Source organism: Nipponia nippon, unplaced genomic scaffold (genome assembly GCF_047370975.1).
Source record: "Nipponia nippon isolate SJK-2023a ecotype South Korea unplaced genomic scaffold, ASM4737097v1 scaffold_3, whole genome shotgun sequence".
Lineage (NCBI taxonomy): Eukaryota > Metazoa > Chordata > Aves > Pelecaniformes > Threskiornithidae > Nipponia > Nipponia nippon.
The window spans coordinates 84,042,600-84,060,515 of NW_028262347.1; the positions used below are offsets into that span (position 1 = coordinate 84,042,600).

The window sequence follows — 17,916 nt, forward strand, 5'->3', positions numbered from 1 at the left end:
ATTACTTCTTGATCAAATTTACACTCTTATCATTAAGAGCATGCTAGCCCATTACTGTCAAAACCTGTACTTTACTCCAAATGCCTGTTCTCTGCCAAGGGCTAACTCTCCACACCTTACAAAGACTATTTTCAGCTCCGTCAGCTTCCCCACACTGTATTTTACATCTTATGAGCACCTGAGATAGGGTTACAGGACTGTAAGCTTGAGGGAGTGATGTTTTTTGAGGTGATAGCAGTGGACTTCTCTTGAATTAAGAGCCATCCCTACTATGTGTATGCTCTCCTTCCTTGTGGACTGCCTCCAAAGCTGGCCACAATTTCCCAGCTGGGATATGGCAATTCATATTCAAAGGCTTCTCACTCATGCCGTTCACTGAAAATTCCTCTCTCCATGTCCTTTTCAGGGAGCAGTAGATGACGAGTTGTCGCTTTCTGCCTACATCACCATTGCCATGCTAGAAGCTGGACACTCTGGCTCGGTAAGGAGACCTTCCACTGCTGGTATTCAGCTGAAATTGGTCCCCAGTTGTTGACCTGGCTCCAGCATCTGCTACAAATTGTCTAGGTAGTAAGGAGAGAGAGAAAGAGGGAGAGAGAGCTCCCAGGGAATATGACTCTGTTCTGTATCTGCACTAATTGGTGTGATAGAGAAGTTCCCCATAGAAACAAAGAATCATAGAATAGTTTGAGTTGGAAGCGATCTTTAAAGGTCATCTAGTCCAGCCCCTCCCTGCAGTGAGCAGGGACACCTTCAACTTGATCAGGTTGCTCAGAGCCTCGTCCAACCTGACCTTGAATGTTTCCAGGGTTGGGGCAGCTACCACCCCTCTGGGCAACCTGTTTCAGTGTTTCACCACCCTCATTGTAAAAAATTTCTTCCTTATATCTACTCTAAATCTACCCTCTTTTAGTTTAAAACCATTACTTCTTGTCCTATCACAACAGGCCCTGCTAAAATATTTGTCCCCATCTTTCTTATAGGTCCCTTTAAGTACTGAAAGGGTGCAATAAGGTCTCCCCAGAGCCTTCTCTTCTCTACCTCTTAAACCAGCAGTGTTCAAGTAGAAATTGTACAGACTTCAGTGGGATTAGATCTTCTATTTGAGACACCCAAGACATTTAGTGATACCTTTTAGTTTCCAATAAAAAAACTTGAAAGGTAGTAACCCACCCACTATGGCTTAGGTTCAAACATGACTCAGTCAAGAAAGTAAGTTATTGCAGGTAAATCCATAAAGTATACAAATGGAACTAAAAGCTATATTGGAGAAAAAACCAAAAAGGTCCATCAGAGTGAAAAGCCAATCTGTCCTTTTAAAAAAGTGGCTAGTACAAAGGAGACTACAGCGGAGATGTTAGATTTCAATATATGAGTTTCTCTGCCTCCAATTTGTCATACCCTTTCTGAGAACCTTCCTGATTAGTGCATTAGCAAGGACACAGAGTCAAACTGTGAACATTTTTTACTTGGTGTAAACCTACTACAGCTCCACAGAATTAAATCAAAATTACACCAGACTCACTGAGGATAGAGACTACTAGGTTGGATTTGTTCAAGATAACAGACTCTTGACTATAGAAGAGCAGAGTGAATTATTATCATGGAGGTAAGCAGAAGGAATTAGCTGTGAAAGAAACAGAACAGTCTTCTGTTTATACACCAACGTGTTCAAGAATACACTGAAAAGCTACATGATTTGTCTGATGTTTCCTCTGAAACCCCTCTTCAAAGTATTCTGTATCCTCTCTCCTGAAGTCACTATACAAACTGAAGTCCCATTTTCATTGCTGTGATAGTGACAGAATGAAGAAAAGGTTTAAAGAAAATTAATGTTTGGCCAGGTGAAGACTACTGTCCTGAATTAGACCCATATGTTTTTGGTTTTGCTTTTGTTTTTTTTTTTCTTAAAGTACCCTGTAGTCCGAAATGCCTTTTTTTGTCTGGAGACTGCATCTGAGAAGAATATCAGTGACATTCACACTCAAGCACTCATGGCCTATGCTTTCTGCTTAGCTGGCAAGGCAGAAAAATGTGAATCATTCCTTAGAGAGTTACAGAAATCTGCAAAGGAAGTTGGTGAGTTTCAGCCATTTGGGGAATTTGGGAAGTGGGAAGAGGGAACAGATCTTACCGATGGTACATGGTCTAACCTTGACAATATTGAGAGGATAGGCACATGAACCAACCTCCACAGATAATCTGTAGAGTTAATGTACAGCACATCTGTTGCTCTGTAGAGAGTACTTGTGAGAAAAAGGCCAGGACACAGTATGTCTCTGAGGCAGCATACAGCAGTGACACCCGTAATCCATTCTGGTTGCTCCTCACCCTCTCTTTGTTTATTCAGATGGCTCACAGCACTGGGAGCAGGAGGAGAGGTCTCCATCAGAAAAATCTCCCTCCTTCCTTGACCATGCCCCTTCAGCTGAAGTTGAGATCACCAGTTACGTGCTGTTGGCATTGCTCTACAAACCCAACCGGAATCAAGAGGATCTCACAAAGGCCTCAGGGATTGTGCAGTGGATCATCAGGCAGCAGAATCCCTATGGAGGTTTCTCTTCCACCCAGGTGCCAAAACTCCCTTCCACTCCCCAGCAAGTCCTAGGAATTGGGGCACTGGTTCAGGGTTCCAGTGGGGCATTGACTACCTAGTCTTATTTCTCTCTTGTATTTGCTGTCTCAAACACACAGAGACCAAGCCTTTCTCTTAGAGAGACCAAAATACTTTTTTTTCCCTTTTCTTCTTAACGATAGAAAGGTTAAAACCATACAAGAGTAATTTGATGAGCAACAAATACAGATATTTGTGTCGGGGATGAGCCTAGAAAACACCAAGTTCCAGCTGTTATATGATCAAGAATTTCTCTGTAGTTCCCTAGAAAACACATGCTTCATCACTATGAAAAAGTTTAGAAGTGTGCTCTAGTGCTCGGATTTTTTGTTCTGAAACCTTCATATGAGTAGAGAGATTCCTTCTACCATAAAACATATATGCCAGAAGGAAATGGTTCCTTATACATGGGAACCCTGGAATTATATGCAAATTCAGGGTTTCTTTACCCAGGATGAAGTGACTGTGCTTCGTATTGAAACCATGACTTTGACCTCCTCTGCATCAGTCAGGCTGTGTAGCTAATTATCTTTTATTATTTTCTTTTCCTTCAGGACACAGTCATTGCTCTTCAAGCCCTTGCTGCTTATGGTGAGGCCACCTACAATTCCGTTACACAAAATGTAGTCAAGATCACTTCCAAAAAGCCTTTTGAGAAGGTATTTATTGTCAGCAACCAGAACAGGCTCCTGCTACAACAGACTCCCCTTCCTGAGGTCCCTGGGAAATACAGCTTAACAGTGAATGGCAGTGGATGCGTACTTATGCAAGTAAGTGTCTGCTCTCCTCTTCATTGTGTCTCACATTCTGCATACAATACAGTCATGTTTTTGATGATTCTCCATCGGACTTCTCTTTATTTTTCTTAATTATTTGATTTCCCTAAACTGTTTAGACACTCTTTTCCCCATCCCACATACTGACTCCTGTGGAGTCACAGCATGGGAAAAAAGAGTCCTTTCTGATCAGCAACTGGTTTCTCTCTGGGAAGTGACTCTGGGTACAAGCACCTTTATTGTTAAAGAGCAAAAGTCTGATGTGTCCGTCATTGATGTAAGTAAGGATCTTCCACATAAAACCAAGAGCAACATTGCTAGGAAACTTCACTAAGCCAGACACTTGTTTTTTGGAATGCCAAGAAAAACCCTTGGCATGCTTGAACAAAAGGGTGTTTTCCTCTTCCAGACAGCACTGAGATACAGCATTCACCTTCCGGAGGGGGCCTTTGGATTTTCACTCTCAGTACAGACATCAAATGCTTCCTGCCCACTGGATCGACCAGCAGAATTTGATATTGTCCTCATAAGCAGGTAATGTGCCATCAACAAACCAGCTGCACAGATGACAAGACACACAGAGAAGAGTGCTGTGTGTATTCAGTTCGGCTTTTAAAGTCAAGAACCGTGAGCTAATGAATGTGTTGATGATATTGGCCCGTAACACACAATATCCCAAAAGACCTTGTGATACACCCAGTAACTGATGGTGTTAGCACATAGTTGACCCCTTCACAATAGGGTCCTCCCCAGTATCTGCCATCTGAGCCAGTCAGCAAGCACATGTGATTCACTGCAGTCTTCCTGCGCCGTATGAGGCCAGGAGCGGAGAGCTGAGGTTTGCTTCCCCAGGCACGGTCCAGGTTGACGGGGGTCTCTGTTGTTTCAGTTACACAGGGAAGCGCAGCAGCTCCAACATGGTCATTATTGATGTGAAGATGCTCTCTGGCTTTGTTCCTGTTAAGTCTTCCCTGGATAAGGTAAACTATAGGAGCAAGATTAAATAAGTTGCCCCAGGGACAGAGGAGAAGACCGGTCATGATGGAAACGGAGGCCTGGTTAAGCATCATTCACCCACAGATCATGGCGTTTGCACAGCTGCACCATCTTCATTACTGGGTGGAGGGAATGCCCTACCGGGAGCTACAAGCACACAGACCTTCCCACATTAAAAGCTAGGAAGGGTTCCAGCTAGAGCCTGACCAGCTGGCAGCTGCAACTGGGAGCTGGCACTGCCCAGGCAGGGAAAGGGTGGGAAATCTGCCAGACTAGTTCTGAAACCTATACAACACTGGAGGCAGGCACTATTTCCCAAATGAACTGCAGTGCCTCTCATGCACTTGAGAAGTGTTCATACCCCCCCCCACTAAGTCAATTGGCAGTTTTTGCTCACTCCCCTCCATCTATTCAGCAACATTTGGGCTCTAAAAATCAGCTGCTGGCCATTGATACCTGGCTAAGAACAGAATGAATCCCACAGCCATGCAGTGGTGGGGTCTGAGGTAGCACTTTCTTTTTAATGGTTTAGGAATATATCAGTTTACCTCCATTTCCTTGTTTTAAAGCTCATTGATGGCCACACAGTGATGCAAGTAGAAAACAAGAAAAACCATGTTCTCCTTTATCTGGAAAATGTAAGTTCTGATCACTGTCTATCTGATTTGCAAAAAGGATGAAAACAGCATGTTATAGATGCACCTACAGAGTGGATACACTCTAAAAAGTTTCCTTCCCCATCAGTTTTCCCCTGTAATCACTAAGCTGCTTACTCCTCGAACTGCATGTAACATCCCAACCTCATGAATAGCTTCAAGCTGATGCCTGCCCTACTAGCGACTAGAAATAAGTTAATAAAAAAAAAGCACATAGAAACTAATCAAAATTCTATCTCCTTTCAGTCAATAGCATATAAACACCAGAAAAGAGGTTCCTTTCTGTGTATGTCCCTTTGATAGGCTTCTCGTAAACCTCAGTCCTTCCAACAGGACATCCAACATCTCCTCTGGAAAGATATCCATTCCTTCTCTTACATTAGTTTATTCCCAAATCCAACCTGTAATCTGATCTCCGGATCAGAATTTACATAGTAAAAGTACATTTGCTTGAGGCCCTGCAGAACTAACAACAGAAGCCAATATCCCAGTGATGTACATTGATTCCCAGTTTCTTGGTGGCACAAAATGTTCATGTCTGAAATGAGAGGGGTTGGAATGCCAGACATTATTGTCCTTACCGTTGGAAGATCCTGGGGAACTAAGCTCAGTCCTTTGGGACACTTTTTCCCACTCTGGCAATAGGATACTTAATAACTACAGTATCAGGTAATACAAGCAGGATACAAAACCTACAGTTCTTCACTTCAGTTTCACTTTGGACCAAACATATTTCAGATCCCAGTTTGGCAGGCAGATAATGGATGTCCCACATCTGTATGTGTGGCATCAGTGGGATTTGGAATATACAATAGATCAGCTTCTCCCTTGGTCTGCTCCAGATGGTGTTATACAAATAAAAAGATTTATGTGATCCCTGTCCCTCCATTCCCAGATCTCACAGAAGAAAATGAAAGAAATCACTTTCTCAGTGGAGCAGGACTTTGTAGTGACGCATCCCAAGCCAGCTCCTGTGCAGATCTATGATTACTATGAAACAGGTCGGTCTTTGATTTTAACCAGTAATAAGTTTGGGGGAGGGACAGACATTGCAGAAACACTGCATGCGTTAAGGGAGGCCCAGAACCAGCCCTCCTGGAACCAACACTTCACTGAACTCTGTCAATCAGGATCTCGATCTAGTGCCAGGGGAGAGACTCATTTCACTTTAGTGAACTTGGTCTCAAGCCCAAGGTGACAAGTGGGCATGACTGAAAAGTTACGAAAATGCATGTGACAGAACAATGGAGTTTTCAAGGATCTCCAGCTTAAGTGTGCGTAGGGTATATCCACTGCCAGGGAAAGGCATAGGAAGTGGTCTCCAGGCTAACGGGAACGTTTCTTTCCTTCTTTTCCAGAGGAGTATGCTGTTGCTCAGTATGTGTCACCTTGCAAAGAAGCTGTTGCCGAAATGGACTAATGATTAGAAAAGGTAAGCGAAAGCCAGGAAAAAAAAACAAGCAAGTGAGAAGGTGAAGTATAAAGCAGCATGAGCAGAGGGATTGGCAGGGTGAGTAGAGCAATAACTATTCTTACAGAAATGGAGTCTTCAGTCTCCACCAGGCTTCTCAGGGAGCAGCCAGAGACAGTGGCCACATCCCGACCCATGGCACATGCTCAGTGGACTCTTAAGTGGAGACCACTTTGTTGTTCATAGGAAGAGCTCAGCCTCTAGGATGAAAGACAGAGAATAATGGAGAGACTAGTAAATACCTTCAGAGTTTCCTCAAAAACATCAACACTTAGCCAGGAATAATCTACCTACATCTGTCCTTGAAAGCCTCCTCTCTGAAGCTTGTGCTTCATGGGCAGAGGCAGGGTGCTTCACATGGACTTACAGAAACCCCTTGCTGGCCAGCTAACACATTATCTGAGGAGAACACTTGAGGTGACACAAATCATGGGGGTGGTGTGTTGGCTAGTCAGAGGTATGCTGCTGTCTTGCTGCAGGAAGGTCCAGGCCTGTGTCCTGCTCAGCACAGCAGTTATGCTGGCTGTTACCTACTGAGCAGTTCCCAAGGGGTACGAGCACAGCTTGCTGCCAGCTCTTGTCTGTTTTGCACAGAAGGGGCTGACTACCCAGTATCCTGACACTGTATTTTATATCCTCCAGCTCTTGGTTTGTTCTCATTGAGGCTATTTCCTTTTGGATTTTCCCCGCAGGACCATCAGAAATGTTGAACAAGTGGTCAGTCACCCTGTTTTCTTCTGTCATTAAGTCCTGGAAAAAGCCATTTCACCTTACTGATCACAGGGGGAGTCTGTGACATCGTTTGAGCTGGTGTCTGATTCTCTGTTTCCTTTCACGGCACTTCTCTCCAGATCTGTATCATCACGTATACCTTTCCATCAATAAACCTTCCTTTTACATTGGGCATTGTTTTTTTAAAGTGTCACGGAACAGACACTTTAATGACAATCCACATGTTATGGTTGCTGGCTGGGGGAGGAAGAAACGTATCTGTCCTGCCTGCATCACGCAGCCTCCTCTCCCAGCTACAGCTGATAACCGCTGGCAACTACTGTAATACGCAGCATGCTCAGTCACTCCCAGCCTCCCACCTCCAGAGCACAGGACCGCTTGCCCATGTCTGCTGAACAGCCCCACACCTTTCCCCAGCCCTGACAGGGTGCTGCCTCTGCACCTGTGGCATAGAAGTAGGGGTTTATGTATGGACATCGTGCAGTGACTCTGCATCATGCTTAGTAGGGGAGAGGGTGAAGAAAGGGGCTGGTGACTGTCCAGTCCCACAGCCTGGATCTCCCCCTGCCAGGCCCTCCAGTCCACCAGACTGACCAGTTTGTTCAAAAGAGCCTGGATCATGTTGACCTGTCCCAGCCACAAGCAACAAGCATCCCCATTTTACTGCACCTCTCATCATCCCTCACTTCATTACGCTTGGAGTCATGGTGGTTTCTGCAAACAGAAATGCTCTTGGGCTGCAGCATGCCAGAGTCAGTGGATGGGTGGGAAGAGTGTGATCCAGGCACTACTGGCACCCTGGCAGAGGGGACAAAGGGACAGCCAGGCATGGCTGGAGACGAGGGAGTAGAGTAGCACCGGGAGGGCTCAGGGAAGAAACACGGACGTGGCTCCTCTTACCCAGGAGCAACAACCACACTGGCAGCCCTCACCCATCCCCGCCAGGCTCCCATGGTCACGTCTGGGTGAGGCAGTGGGAGCAGGGCCAGGGCCGGGGCTGCCGCAGGTCACAGCCGGTGAGACCCAGCCCCACACCGGCTCATTTCTAGTGTGTCTCAGGGCAGGGGTCGCTGGGCTGTACTGGGGGCTAACCATCCGCCATGCAGGAGCAGGGAGAGACGGATGGATCTGTCATGTAGGACTGGGGGGTAAAAAAAGGACCTGCCATGCAAGGGCGTGAACAAGAATTTAAGCAAAGATGAGAACTGTTCAAGTGCTGTGGACTAGTATGTGCTTTGAAAGGATCTATTTCATCAGGAAATTTGCTAAAGTTGTGTGTGGACTTGCATTTTTTTTCAGTGAAAATTAATCATCATGTCAACACAGAATATCCCTCTTCCCAAATCAATTTTTTTTGCAAAAGGTACTAAATAATTTGAGTCAGTGGGATTTGTGCTTCTGAGTTATCCAGGGCAGGATCCTCAACAAACCAGATGTCTGAGTCTCCGCAGGCAGCAGGGTAGCCAAATACTCACAGGATCTATCAGCCATGTGAGTTTTAGAATTGCACAGGGCTGGCCATCCAGGATATGCATGATACTGATGTCATGAAAAGCCATTTCCTTAAGTTTCACAGATGAGGAATTTGTGGGGAATGAAATTGCTTTGGGTAGAGTGCAGATTTCAACGCCAAGTTCCAAAATTAAAACTTCACTGGCAGTAGGAGGGAAGCAAGAAAGGCTGTGAATTTTGCTTTCCTGACACACCCCGAACTGTAGCAACTGACTCTATTTACATCAGCATCAGACTGGACTAAAGCAAGAGAAATCAATAGTTACAGCAAAAACGTTGAAAAGGAGAGCAGGCTGAGTGGATGTGGATACAGGATGTGCATCTTTCTGGGGGATCTGAGGCCACTTAAGCCACGGCTTCAGCCTCCCACATGGAACTCATAAAAATCCCCCTCAGGTCTGGCCAAATGTTATTCCATTCAGCCAAACATCGTTTTCTGGGAAGAAACAAGGTCCTGGGAAAAAAAAAAAAAAAAAAAAAAAGCTGCATTTTTATCATTCTTTTGGAGCCTTCTTTTCCTTTTAGGCCAAACCTGAAGTATTAAAACATCAAGAGCATATTTCCCACTGCAGACACTTCCTCTGCATGCTGAAAATGTAATGTTTATTACCTGATTTTATCCTGTGACTCAAACAGTTAATTGCTGGTTGTAGTGAGATCTAATAGATATCCCATGCTTATACTCTTCCTCCAGATTTTTACATGTAGGCCATGTACTCCCTGGCTCCTGCTCCCACAGGGAACAGCAATATTCCTTAAAATGTATTCCAACACCTCCCAGATTTCTGGAACCTGGGTGTCTTTTTTCAGCTATATGTTTTGTGGCACACACCTGAAACTGAAGCAAGTTTATTGATTTTTGACTAAGCAAGACAGGGACACCCACTAGACTGAATGTCATTTCTTCCTCTGTAATCCAATAATCCTGAGGCATTATATCATTCAGTCCCAGAGACTCAGGGAGTGTCCTACATCTCAGAAGGTCAGAACTACTTTAGTTTTGGCAAGTCATACAGGCTAAGCAAACTGTTTCCACAAATGTGAGAAAATCAGGCTCACTGGCCCAAGAGGTGGTCCGAGCTACCATACTGCTGCCTCCTCAAAGGCACAGACGCTGGTTTACTGTGCTTGGTATTCCACATCTCAGTTTAAAAAAGCTACCGGAAAACAGAGACAGATATAAGTATCCACTGCAACTGTTGTGCAGGTCCTTGGACTGAGTCAGCAACACTATGAGAAATGGGAAATTCAGAACTTCACTATGGCAGTCTGCCAGTGCCCTCATGGCTGCTCTGCAGCTTTTGGATCTCCTATGGTTCTGCGCATGGCTCTGTTAGAAGTACTTTAAAAGCTATTCTGAAATGCAGGTTCTTATGAGTAAAAAAGAGATAACGAAGAGTATAACGTCTTTGACTAAAATGCTCTATTAAGCATACTTCCCTTTGTGTTAAAGCCTTCTTTGTAGAGTTTATTTGTGTCATGGGAATTGCTTTGCTGTTCATGTGGAGTTCACACTGGAGGATCTGCTAAAGGCTGATGTCATGGCCTAGTTAAGAAGAGGACTTGTAACGACCACACGTGTTCTGGAAACTGAACATAAGCTTTTCTGCTGTAGATGATGAGTCTCATCCATAATGTGGGCGGCAGGTTGCAAAATCTAGAGGGAAAACAAATGGATCTCCCTGGAAAGATGAGCTCCAATAGAGCAGCATTCTCTTGCTTAGGCCCCTCAATTGCTTACCCAGCACTCTCGTTAGATAAAGGAGTCCTTGGTCCAGGGAATTTGGTTGCTCCATCTTTTGGCTCAAATCCTCTGTGATCCCTGCAGTGTCACAGGTAATACTGCCAAGCTGCTAAACAATGGCACAGCAAGACCTCAGTTGTATGACTTCTTTCATTTTCCAGATCTTGTTACCCACTTGTTGATGTTCAGGTCTTCTCCTTACCACCCTCCCTCTGTCAAATATGAAGTGTGAGTGATGACCAACCAATTCACTGATGAGAGAAGACCAGATATGTGCCAGAGGAACCTTCAGTCAAGAAATGATGATGTGTCAAAATGCTCTGAGGAAACAACTCAGCCTTGCCCTCTGGTCATTTCTTTGTTGAGTTCATTTGTCACCTACCTGCTGGGCAGTTAGGGAGGTAGGGCCATATGTGCAGTCAAATGACCCTCACCACCTGATTCATCAGACAGGTGACATCATAGAAACATGGTGCATCTCTGGTACCACTGGCTGTGAAATGTGTAGCATGAGGGAAGAGCTTCCTGAGGAACATCAGTCATGTACATTTTAATTTTTTATTCGGAGTTACAATGAAAAGTTTTCTAAAAGATTTTTGACATGGACAAACAACATTGTGTCAGCTAGTCCTGTAGCTCAACAGCAAGAGACGGCTTCTTTCTGCTCGACCTCCTAAAGGGTCTCCTTTTGAGGGTCAAAAAAATCCTAAAAGCAATGTGTGACATTGAATACAGGACCTACAAGCCTCCTTCAAGGAAACTTCTCACTCTTCCCCTTTCTGATCCTTTTGCAAACTCAACACACCGGTCTCCTGATGCCTTTTGATCCTGCCCTGGAGTCCTCTGCTCCCCCTTCCTGACACACCGGTGTTCCTGCTGGGCAAACAAGGACCTCCCTTAAGAACATGATTTCAGCAGGGCTCCTGGACCCCATGTTGTCACACTGTGTATATAACGTGACAGCTGGGAGATTTAAAAGATCTTGTCTGAGAATGAAGGGAGGGTAAATATGAACAAGGCGGGCAGAGGTGGAGGGAATAAAAATCACCATACTGTGTATGGACAGGGCTCTGCGTGCATGCTACTAAACTGCTAACCTTGCACATTTTTTTCAGCCTTTTGGCTCAGTACCCACAGGGAGGTGAAGGCTGGGTTATTACCGGACGCAATTGCATAACCATGCCACATGTTTTCTACTTCACTTTACTGGAAGTGACTAGCTCTAGGCCCCACTGATTGCCCTTGCTGTCCCTCCTGTCAAGGCAAGGTGTGTCCACACTTATTCAGTGACCCGAGGTCTGTGCCATGGTAAAGCTCACCTCGGAAGTCCTGTGTGCTGAGCGTGGGATGCACAGCTGGCTCTCTCCTCACAGCCCCTGCCTGTTTAGGCAAGCTCTTGTCCCATTCCCTTCCAAGCACTTGCGTCCAGTGCAGAGTATCCCAAAACAGGAGGGAAGTGCAGTGGTATAATGCAGCCAGGGCAGGCTCTGTAGCAGGACACTGTGTTCAAAAGGGTCCTGATAAATAGCATGTTCTTCAGCTACATTACGGCACCATGGCTCATACCCCTTTCCCTGACCTGAAGGGCCAAACATGACCAGCTCTGCCCTGCCTAACAAGGTGCAACAGAACAAAGCAGAGGTGCAGGGGAAAGGGTTAAACATGAGAATATCTGATTTCCTTGCTTCATACTCCATTAGGACTTCTTGTCTTGCTTTCCTGTAGCATCCTCCATCTCAAAAATCTGGACAAACACGTATCAGCTGAATCCCAGCTCTGCTCTGCACTGGGGAAAGACCCGTGTCTTGAGCACCAAATGACATCTGGCTTAAGTGTGGCACAGAGAGAGGCCTGGACTTGCCCAGTGTTACCCAGCAAGTCAGTAATGAGCCAAGCATAAAGCCCTTCCCTCCTACTTCAGCTCAGCCAGCCAGCTGTGGGTCCAAGGTCCCCGCAGTGCAAGGCCAGCTCGCTCCCCAAGCACAGCTGGAGGAGCGAGCCCCCTTACACAGCCACCGCAGCAAGCAGGTGTTGCACTGGGCAAGTATGGCATGGTCCATTCAGCATGTGGCATTGGCACAGCCCTCTGCTGCCTTCTTCTAGCAAAGCCATTCAGAGAGGGGCAGTGATTTGGGTTTCACTTTTTTGTAGCTAAATGAACATCAAATCTAAATGGGAAAAATCTTTTAAATGCCTATGCCATGTAAGTATGGTCTTTTTCTCTACAGGCGCTCTTGCTCATGGCCTTGTGCCATGAAGTTTGGATGGTGTCTGGGGCTGGCTATCCCATGGTACCTCTGGGCACCTGTTCTGTTGTTGCATCACCCTCAGGGAGAGCATTTTTTCCTTCCATCAGTATTTCTCTGTATGCAGCTTGATGCATTGCCTCTGCTCCTGCCACTGTGCACCTCTGAGAAGAGTCTGGCTCCAGCTTCATTCCACCTGCCTTGACCATCAACCTCGGGGCCAGTAGAAGGACCTTCATGAGATGCTTGTACCTCACGTGATAAAAGAAGGAGCCCAGGCAATAACATCACAGCTAAAGCTAAAGCTAAACACAAAGTCTATATGCATTTTCCCCCAACATAAGAAGGACATAGACCTGTTTGAGCGAGTCCAGAGAAAGGCCATGAAGATGATCAGGGGGCTGGAGAACTTCTATAAGGACAGGCTGAGATAGTTGGGGTTGTTCAGCCTGGAGAAGAGAAGGCTCCGGTGAGACCTTATAGCAGCCTTCCAGTACCTGAAGGGGGCCTACAAGAAAGATGGAGAGGGACCTTTTACAAGGGCACATAGTGATAGGACAAGGGGTAATGGCTACAAACCGAAAGAGGGTAGATTTAGATTAGATATAAGGAAGACGTTATTTACTATGAGGGTGGTGAGGCACTGGAACAGGTTGCCCAGAGAAGCTGTGGATGCCCCATCTCTGGAAGTGTTCGAGGCCAGGTTGGATGGGGCTTTGAGCAACCTGGTCTAGTGGAAGGTGTCCCTGCCCATGGCAGGCGGGGTGGAACTAGATGATCTTTAAGGTCCCTTCCAACCCAAACCATTCTATGATTCTATGATTCTATGATTCTATGATTCTATGATTTTATATGTCTTTCTATGTTGTGGAGAATGAAATGCTCCAGAAAATAAAAAAATAGTCATAACGATACATTGAGGTAAAGTAGAAGTGCTCCCCATGGCATCCATTTCTTACTGATGTGGTGTCTTGCTCCATTTCAATACGATAATACCTGGAAAGGAAATGCAATGCATCAGCACATGTAACTTAGCAGTATATCTCTGTAACTTCTCTGAGAATTATCTAGAATTAAGCTAATTTTCCCAAGCATTCTTTGGAACAAAATAAAATTATAGAATAATGTTATAGTTTTAATTTAGCATTGGAAATAAATAAGTTTCAAAAGCCTTCTATGGAACAGCCAAAAGATGTGCTACCTTTAAAAGTAAGAGTAAACATGTAATCATTCATTTTCAAGCAGGATGAACCAAAATTAATTGCTATAATTTAATACAGAAATCCACTCTGCTTAGAGGATTATAAGAAATTAGATTTAGGCATTTTTGCTATATCAACCATTTACTGTGATGTGGCCTAATTTAAATTCTTTGTGATCAACAGTTAGGTACAATGATTCACTTAGGTTTTGTACCAGCTTAATATGGGGACTAGTCACTGAAGATATTAGATACGTACAGATTGTCTCTTGATCTGCCAGGTGTATGAAGTATTATCGTAAGAGGAAATATCTTTCTTCTGGTTAAAATCACGACTGCCAGTTCACTGAAGCCATCACCGCGTATGGCAAAGATGTTGCATGCCTTTTTCATTAGACCAGCTAGCCTTGTTGGAAGAAGTAGCCAGTCTTTCAGACACACAATCTCTCCTTCAGGTCTGAAAAAGCACCCAAAAGCTTTCAAGCTAAGTACAAATTCAGACCACTTGTTCTGAGCTTTGTGAGAGAGGAATCAGCTGAATCACCAACTGCTTGAGCTAAAGGGCGGTTAGTGCTTGTGGAGCAAACTGGGCATTAGGGTGCCAGAGAGCTGGTAAGTGGTTCCTGGGGGACTGAGAAGCAGGTACTTTATACCTTGTGGATGGTAAATTGATTAGTAGAAGGAAGAAGATGATAGTGAATAGGATCTCCATTGAATCGCTGGTTTTGATGGCCCTGTAGATCTATGAATTTTAGTTTTACATGCTTGTCCTCAACACATACTTCGCATATGTCCATTTGGATTTCTTTTTAGTTTCAGTTTACAGCAGCCTGAATGACAACAGGCAACTTGGGATGAGTCATGTTTTCCAGCAAATGCCCAGGACACTATTGCTTTGAAAACTGCATTTTTGCACGAGTTATTTACTGGAGAAGACGAAGATGAGTGAGAGGACAGATAATAAGGGGCATTTCTGGAGAAAGATCTAGATGGTTTTTATTACTTGGTAGTTACACAACCACTTTTTTATCAGTATTTCCATCTCTAACTGATAATCTGCTAAATCTTTTGGTTTGCGTGAGCATGTGTTCATTCCTTCTCCATATGACATTTATATAACACTTCCCCCAACAGACACTGGCTGCCTCCTGACTGTTTTCCTAACTTTTGTGCTTTATAAAAGGTGTTAAACTTTATTCCACAAGAAACTGTGCCTGATTTTTGAACACCATTCTTAAATTTCCTTTCATCCCCAGACATTTCTCCTGGTCCTTTGCACTGCTCTTCCCTGCAGTTTTCTGGCTACTACATCAGAGTCAAGATACACTGTATAACTAACATTCAGTCCTAACATTCACTCTTTTTCAAAGCTTAATCTTCAGGCAAAGAGCAAATAGGGCTGCCTGTGCTGTTGTGATCTAATACACTCCCTTGCACAGAACAGAGAACCTTTGCTATTAATGTGGCTTCACATAAACACATTCAAGGTGGTTTGTGCTTAAGTATTTTCTCTGCTGGGTTATTCATACACAACAAAAATCTTCATAGGGATCATGAATCTCTATAAAGAGTGTTACCAAATCATTTCACTGCACAGGGACTGCAGGGCATGCTGACAGCGCTACAGCTGTGATTTTGCAGTTTTCCGTGGACTGGTGCAAACACCCCACCTAGTTAGGCTTCTCAGGGAGTGCTTGTAGTTTGGACTGAATATTTCTGTTGAAAGACCTGCTGGAATTTAGTAAACTTTTTTTCTTACTACATTCAACTTTTGGATAAGCTGCTACAACCAGAGGTTTGCAGAAGACCAAGTGAAATGAGCAGCACTATTTCTGAGTGACTTTTGTTACAAACATGACTCACAGCAGCACAGATCTGAATCTGGCAAAGGGAAGGAGGAGCCACCTGGAACACCTGGAACATCTGTGCTCCAGGTAACACTGAATGACTAAGATGATCACCATGCTGGGTAGGCAAGGATGTCTCCCAATGGTACTGTGTAATATTTGTGCATGTTCACAGTGGAAACAGAACTTATTTCCATATCTAGACCCATACCCCACCTCATTTTGGGTTATATTCCTCACATTAATAGTCTAACCCATAGTAGCTCTGTCACCAACTGTGTCAGCAAACTACTGCAGTATTCTGTTAACATAATAATATGAGCAATGTTTCTGTCTGTGGGTTTTCTTTTTTTCTTAAAGTAACTATAAACCCGGCTTTTGGCTTCAAAAGATCACAGCACCCATATCAGAGTGCTGTGATTGGATGCTGCCCACAGGGAATATTACCCTGTCTTGAACATAGTTCATTTCCCCGACACTGTGGATTTCTGATGGGTTAAAGAAAGCAGGGTATGAATCATTCAAAGATTTCTAATATAAGCAGTATCCGATAAATACCCTTCCCCCACTTGGAAAGTCTCTGGCCAAATGCTGTCCCTCTGTTCCAGCTCCTCCTTACTGCCTCTCCCCGTTTCCGGATGGTCCCTGGCCCCCAGCCCTTATCTCCTCCAGCCCCTGGGCTGTTTACAGAGAGCAGTTATAAAGAGGCTGACCCAGCAGAGAGTGGAGGGGAATCACAAGGTGCAGGAAAACAGCAGCACTGGACCAGACTGGGTGTCTGCTTGACTCACCACGACCTGCTCTGCACCATGGGGAAGGACAGGCTGCCCAGCAAACCAAACATCTTTCTCCTTCTCCTCTTTTTCCTTCCTGGAAATACCTCTCCCACCACAGAACCGTAAGCTGCACATATGGAGGGGGGGAGGGAGATCTTAGTGTTCCTTTTTTCCTTCAGTTTTCTTCCTTTCTGTCAAACAGCTGTGCCAGTTTCTTCCACTCCTGCCCTGCATCCCACTACTAGCCAAGTCCTGAGCTTCCTGCACAGCTCTACCAGTACTCCCCACTCCCACCCTGCGACCCCCGGGTTGTCCAGCCCTGGGACCCCCCCAATAGCTCTGCCTTCAGGTGCCTGGGGTTTTGTCGGCTTGATGCCAGAATCCATGTACTTACCTTTCCTGTAATATCCTTGTTTCAATCACTGTGTTATTTTTCCCCATTCTCCTGTTGCTTTCAAGCCGGTTTGCTCCCTTTTCTCCTGTTTCTTTCAAGCCAGTTTGTTTCCCTTGGCAGCGTCAGATGTACTTGTTCCCAAAGAGGATCTGTGACCTAGATTCTCTTCCTCCAGCGTGGAGCCTGGCGCTGGCACCCTCCCCTGGGGCATCCACCCCAGGGCTCTGCAGACCAGCAGCATGGCTGCAGTGCCCACTCTGCTGAGGGCCCTGAAGAGAGGGGCAGCCTGGGATGGCATGGGCAGACTGGAGGCTGGCATCCCCACCCCAGCCTCACCTAACAGAGAGGATTGCTCCGGATCCTCTAGTCTGGACGGGAGCAGTCTCCCTCTTCAGACCCTGGCTGTTGTCACATGCTGTGCCCCTTGCTGTGCAGGCAGAAGTGCAGTTCTTACCACCGCGAGTCTCTCGTAATGCTTGCTACAGAGATTTCACGCCCACAAGCACCACAGTAGTGCTAGCAGCTGTAGCAGAAGGTGCAGTGCTACAGCTGCTGCTTACTGTGTGGTCAGAGGTGAACTGGTGGCTGGCTCAGACTAAAGGACCTTTGACTCACACTGTACCATCAACCTTCCATTCATCTGCCCTGTTTGGGTGGTTCTGGGGCAGGTCAGCCAGCCAAGTCTGCTTTGGGGTCAGGCTGAGCTCTCTGGTCCCCCTACAGTAATCTGATGTAATTAAGTAATTACGTAATCTTAATTCATCCCTGCCCAAGATCAGGGGGAAAGGGAATGAATCTGTACTGCTCAGGCCTTTCCTCCTGTGAGCAACATGCTGCTCTTTATCCCTGACCTGAGCCCCATTTTGGGAGGGGAGAAGGAGGAAGAGAAGGGAAGAGAGGTGGGGGAGAGAGGGGTGTAGTTGGGATCCACAGAATGAAGATAGGAGCCCA

General features: G+C 45.4%; 2 protein-coding genes and 1 long non-coding RNA gene across 4 annotated transcripts in view; 2 read left to right on the top strand and 1 right to left on the bottom strand.

Annotated features, from left to right (window-relative positions):
* LOC104014590 (ovostatin-like) overlaps positions 1-7,593 on the top strand; it is a 28,428-nt gene extending 20,835 nt beyond the window's left edge. Inside the window, exons 27-36 of the mRNA XM_009467252.2 lie at positions 407-481; positions 1,914-2,079; positions 2,351-2,571; positions 3,169-3,384; positions 3,800-3,924; positions 4,280-4,370; positions 4,956-5,024; positions 5,938-6,043; positions 6,401-6,474; positions 7,206-7,593. Of these exons, the coding sequence (XP_009465527.2) occupies positions 407-481; positions 1,914-2,079; positions 2,351-2,571; positions 3,169-3,384; positions 3,800-3,924; positions 4,280-4,370; positions 4,956-5,024; positions 5,938-6,043; positions 6,401-6,462 (1,131 nt within the window). The 3' untranslated portion in view covers positions 6,463-6,474; positions 7,206-7,593. The remainder of the gene's footprint in view (positions 1-406; positions 482-1,913; positions 2,080-2,350; positions 2,572-3,168; positions 3,385-3,799; positions 3,925-4,279; positions 4,371-4,955; positions 5,025-5,937; positions 6,044-6,400; positions 6,475-7,205) is intronic.
* A 3,489-nt stretch (positions 7,594-11,082) lies between these two features.
* LOC148054735 (uncharacterized) lies at positions 11,083-17,387 on the bottom strand. 2 transcript variants are annotated; one of them, XR_015706385.1, is made up of 4 exons: positions 16,966-17,387; positions 13,663-13,743; positions 13,104-13,255; positions 11,083-12,001 (listed from the first exon to the last, which is right to left on the bottom strand). It is a non-coding gene; the product is annotated as an uncharacterized LOC148054735 (long non-coding RNA). The 2 variants fall into 2 exon arrangements; XR_015706384.1 differs by having other exon boundaries at positions 11,083-13,255.
* LOC104014589 (alpha-2-macroglobulin-like) overlaps positions 16,401-17,916 on the top strand; it is a 40,001-nt gene continuing 38,485 nt past the window's right edge. Inside the window, exon 1 of the mRNA XM_087764956.1 lies at positions 16,401-16,693. Within this exon, the coding sequence (XP_087621082.1) occupies positions 16,434-16,693 (260 nt within the window). The 5' untranslated portion in view covers positions 16,401-16,433. The remainder of the gene's footprint in view (positions 16,694-17,916) is intronic.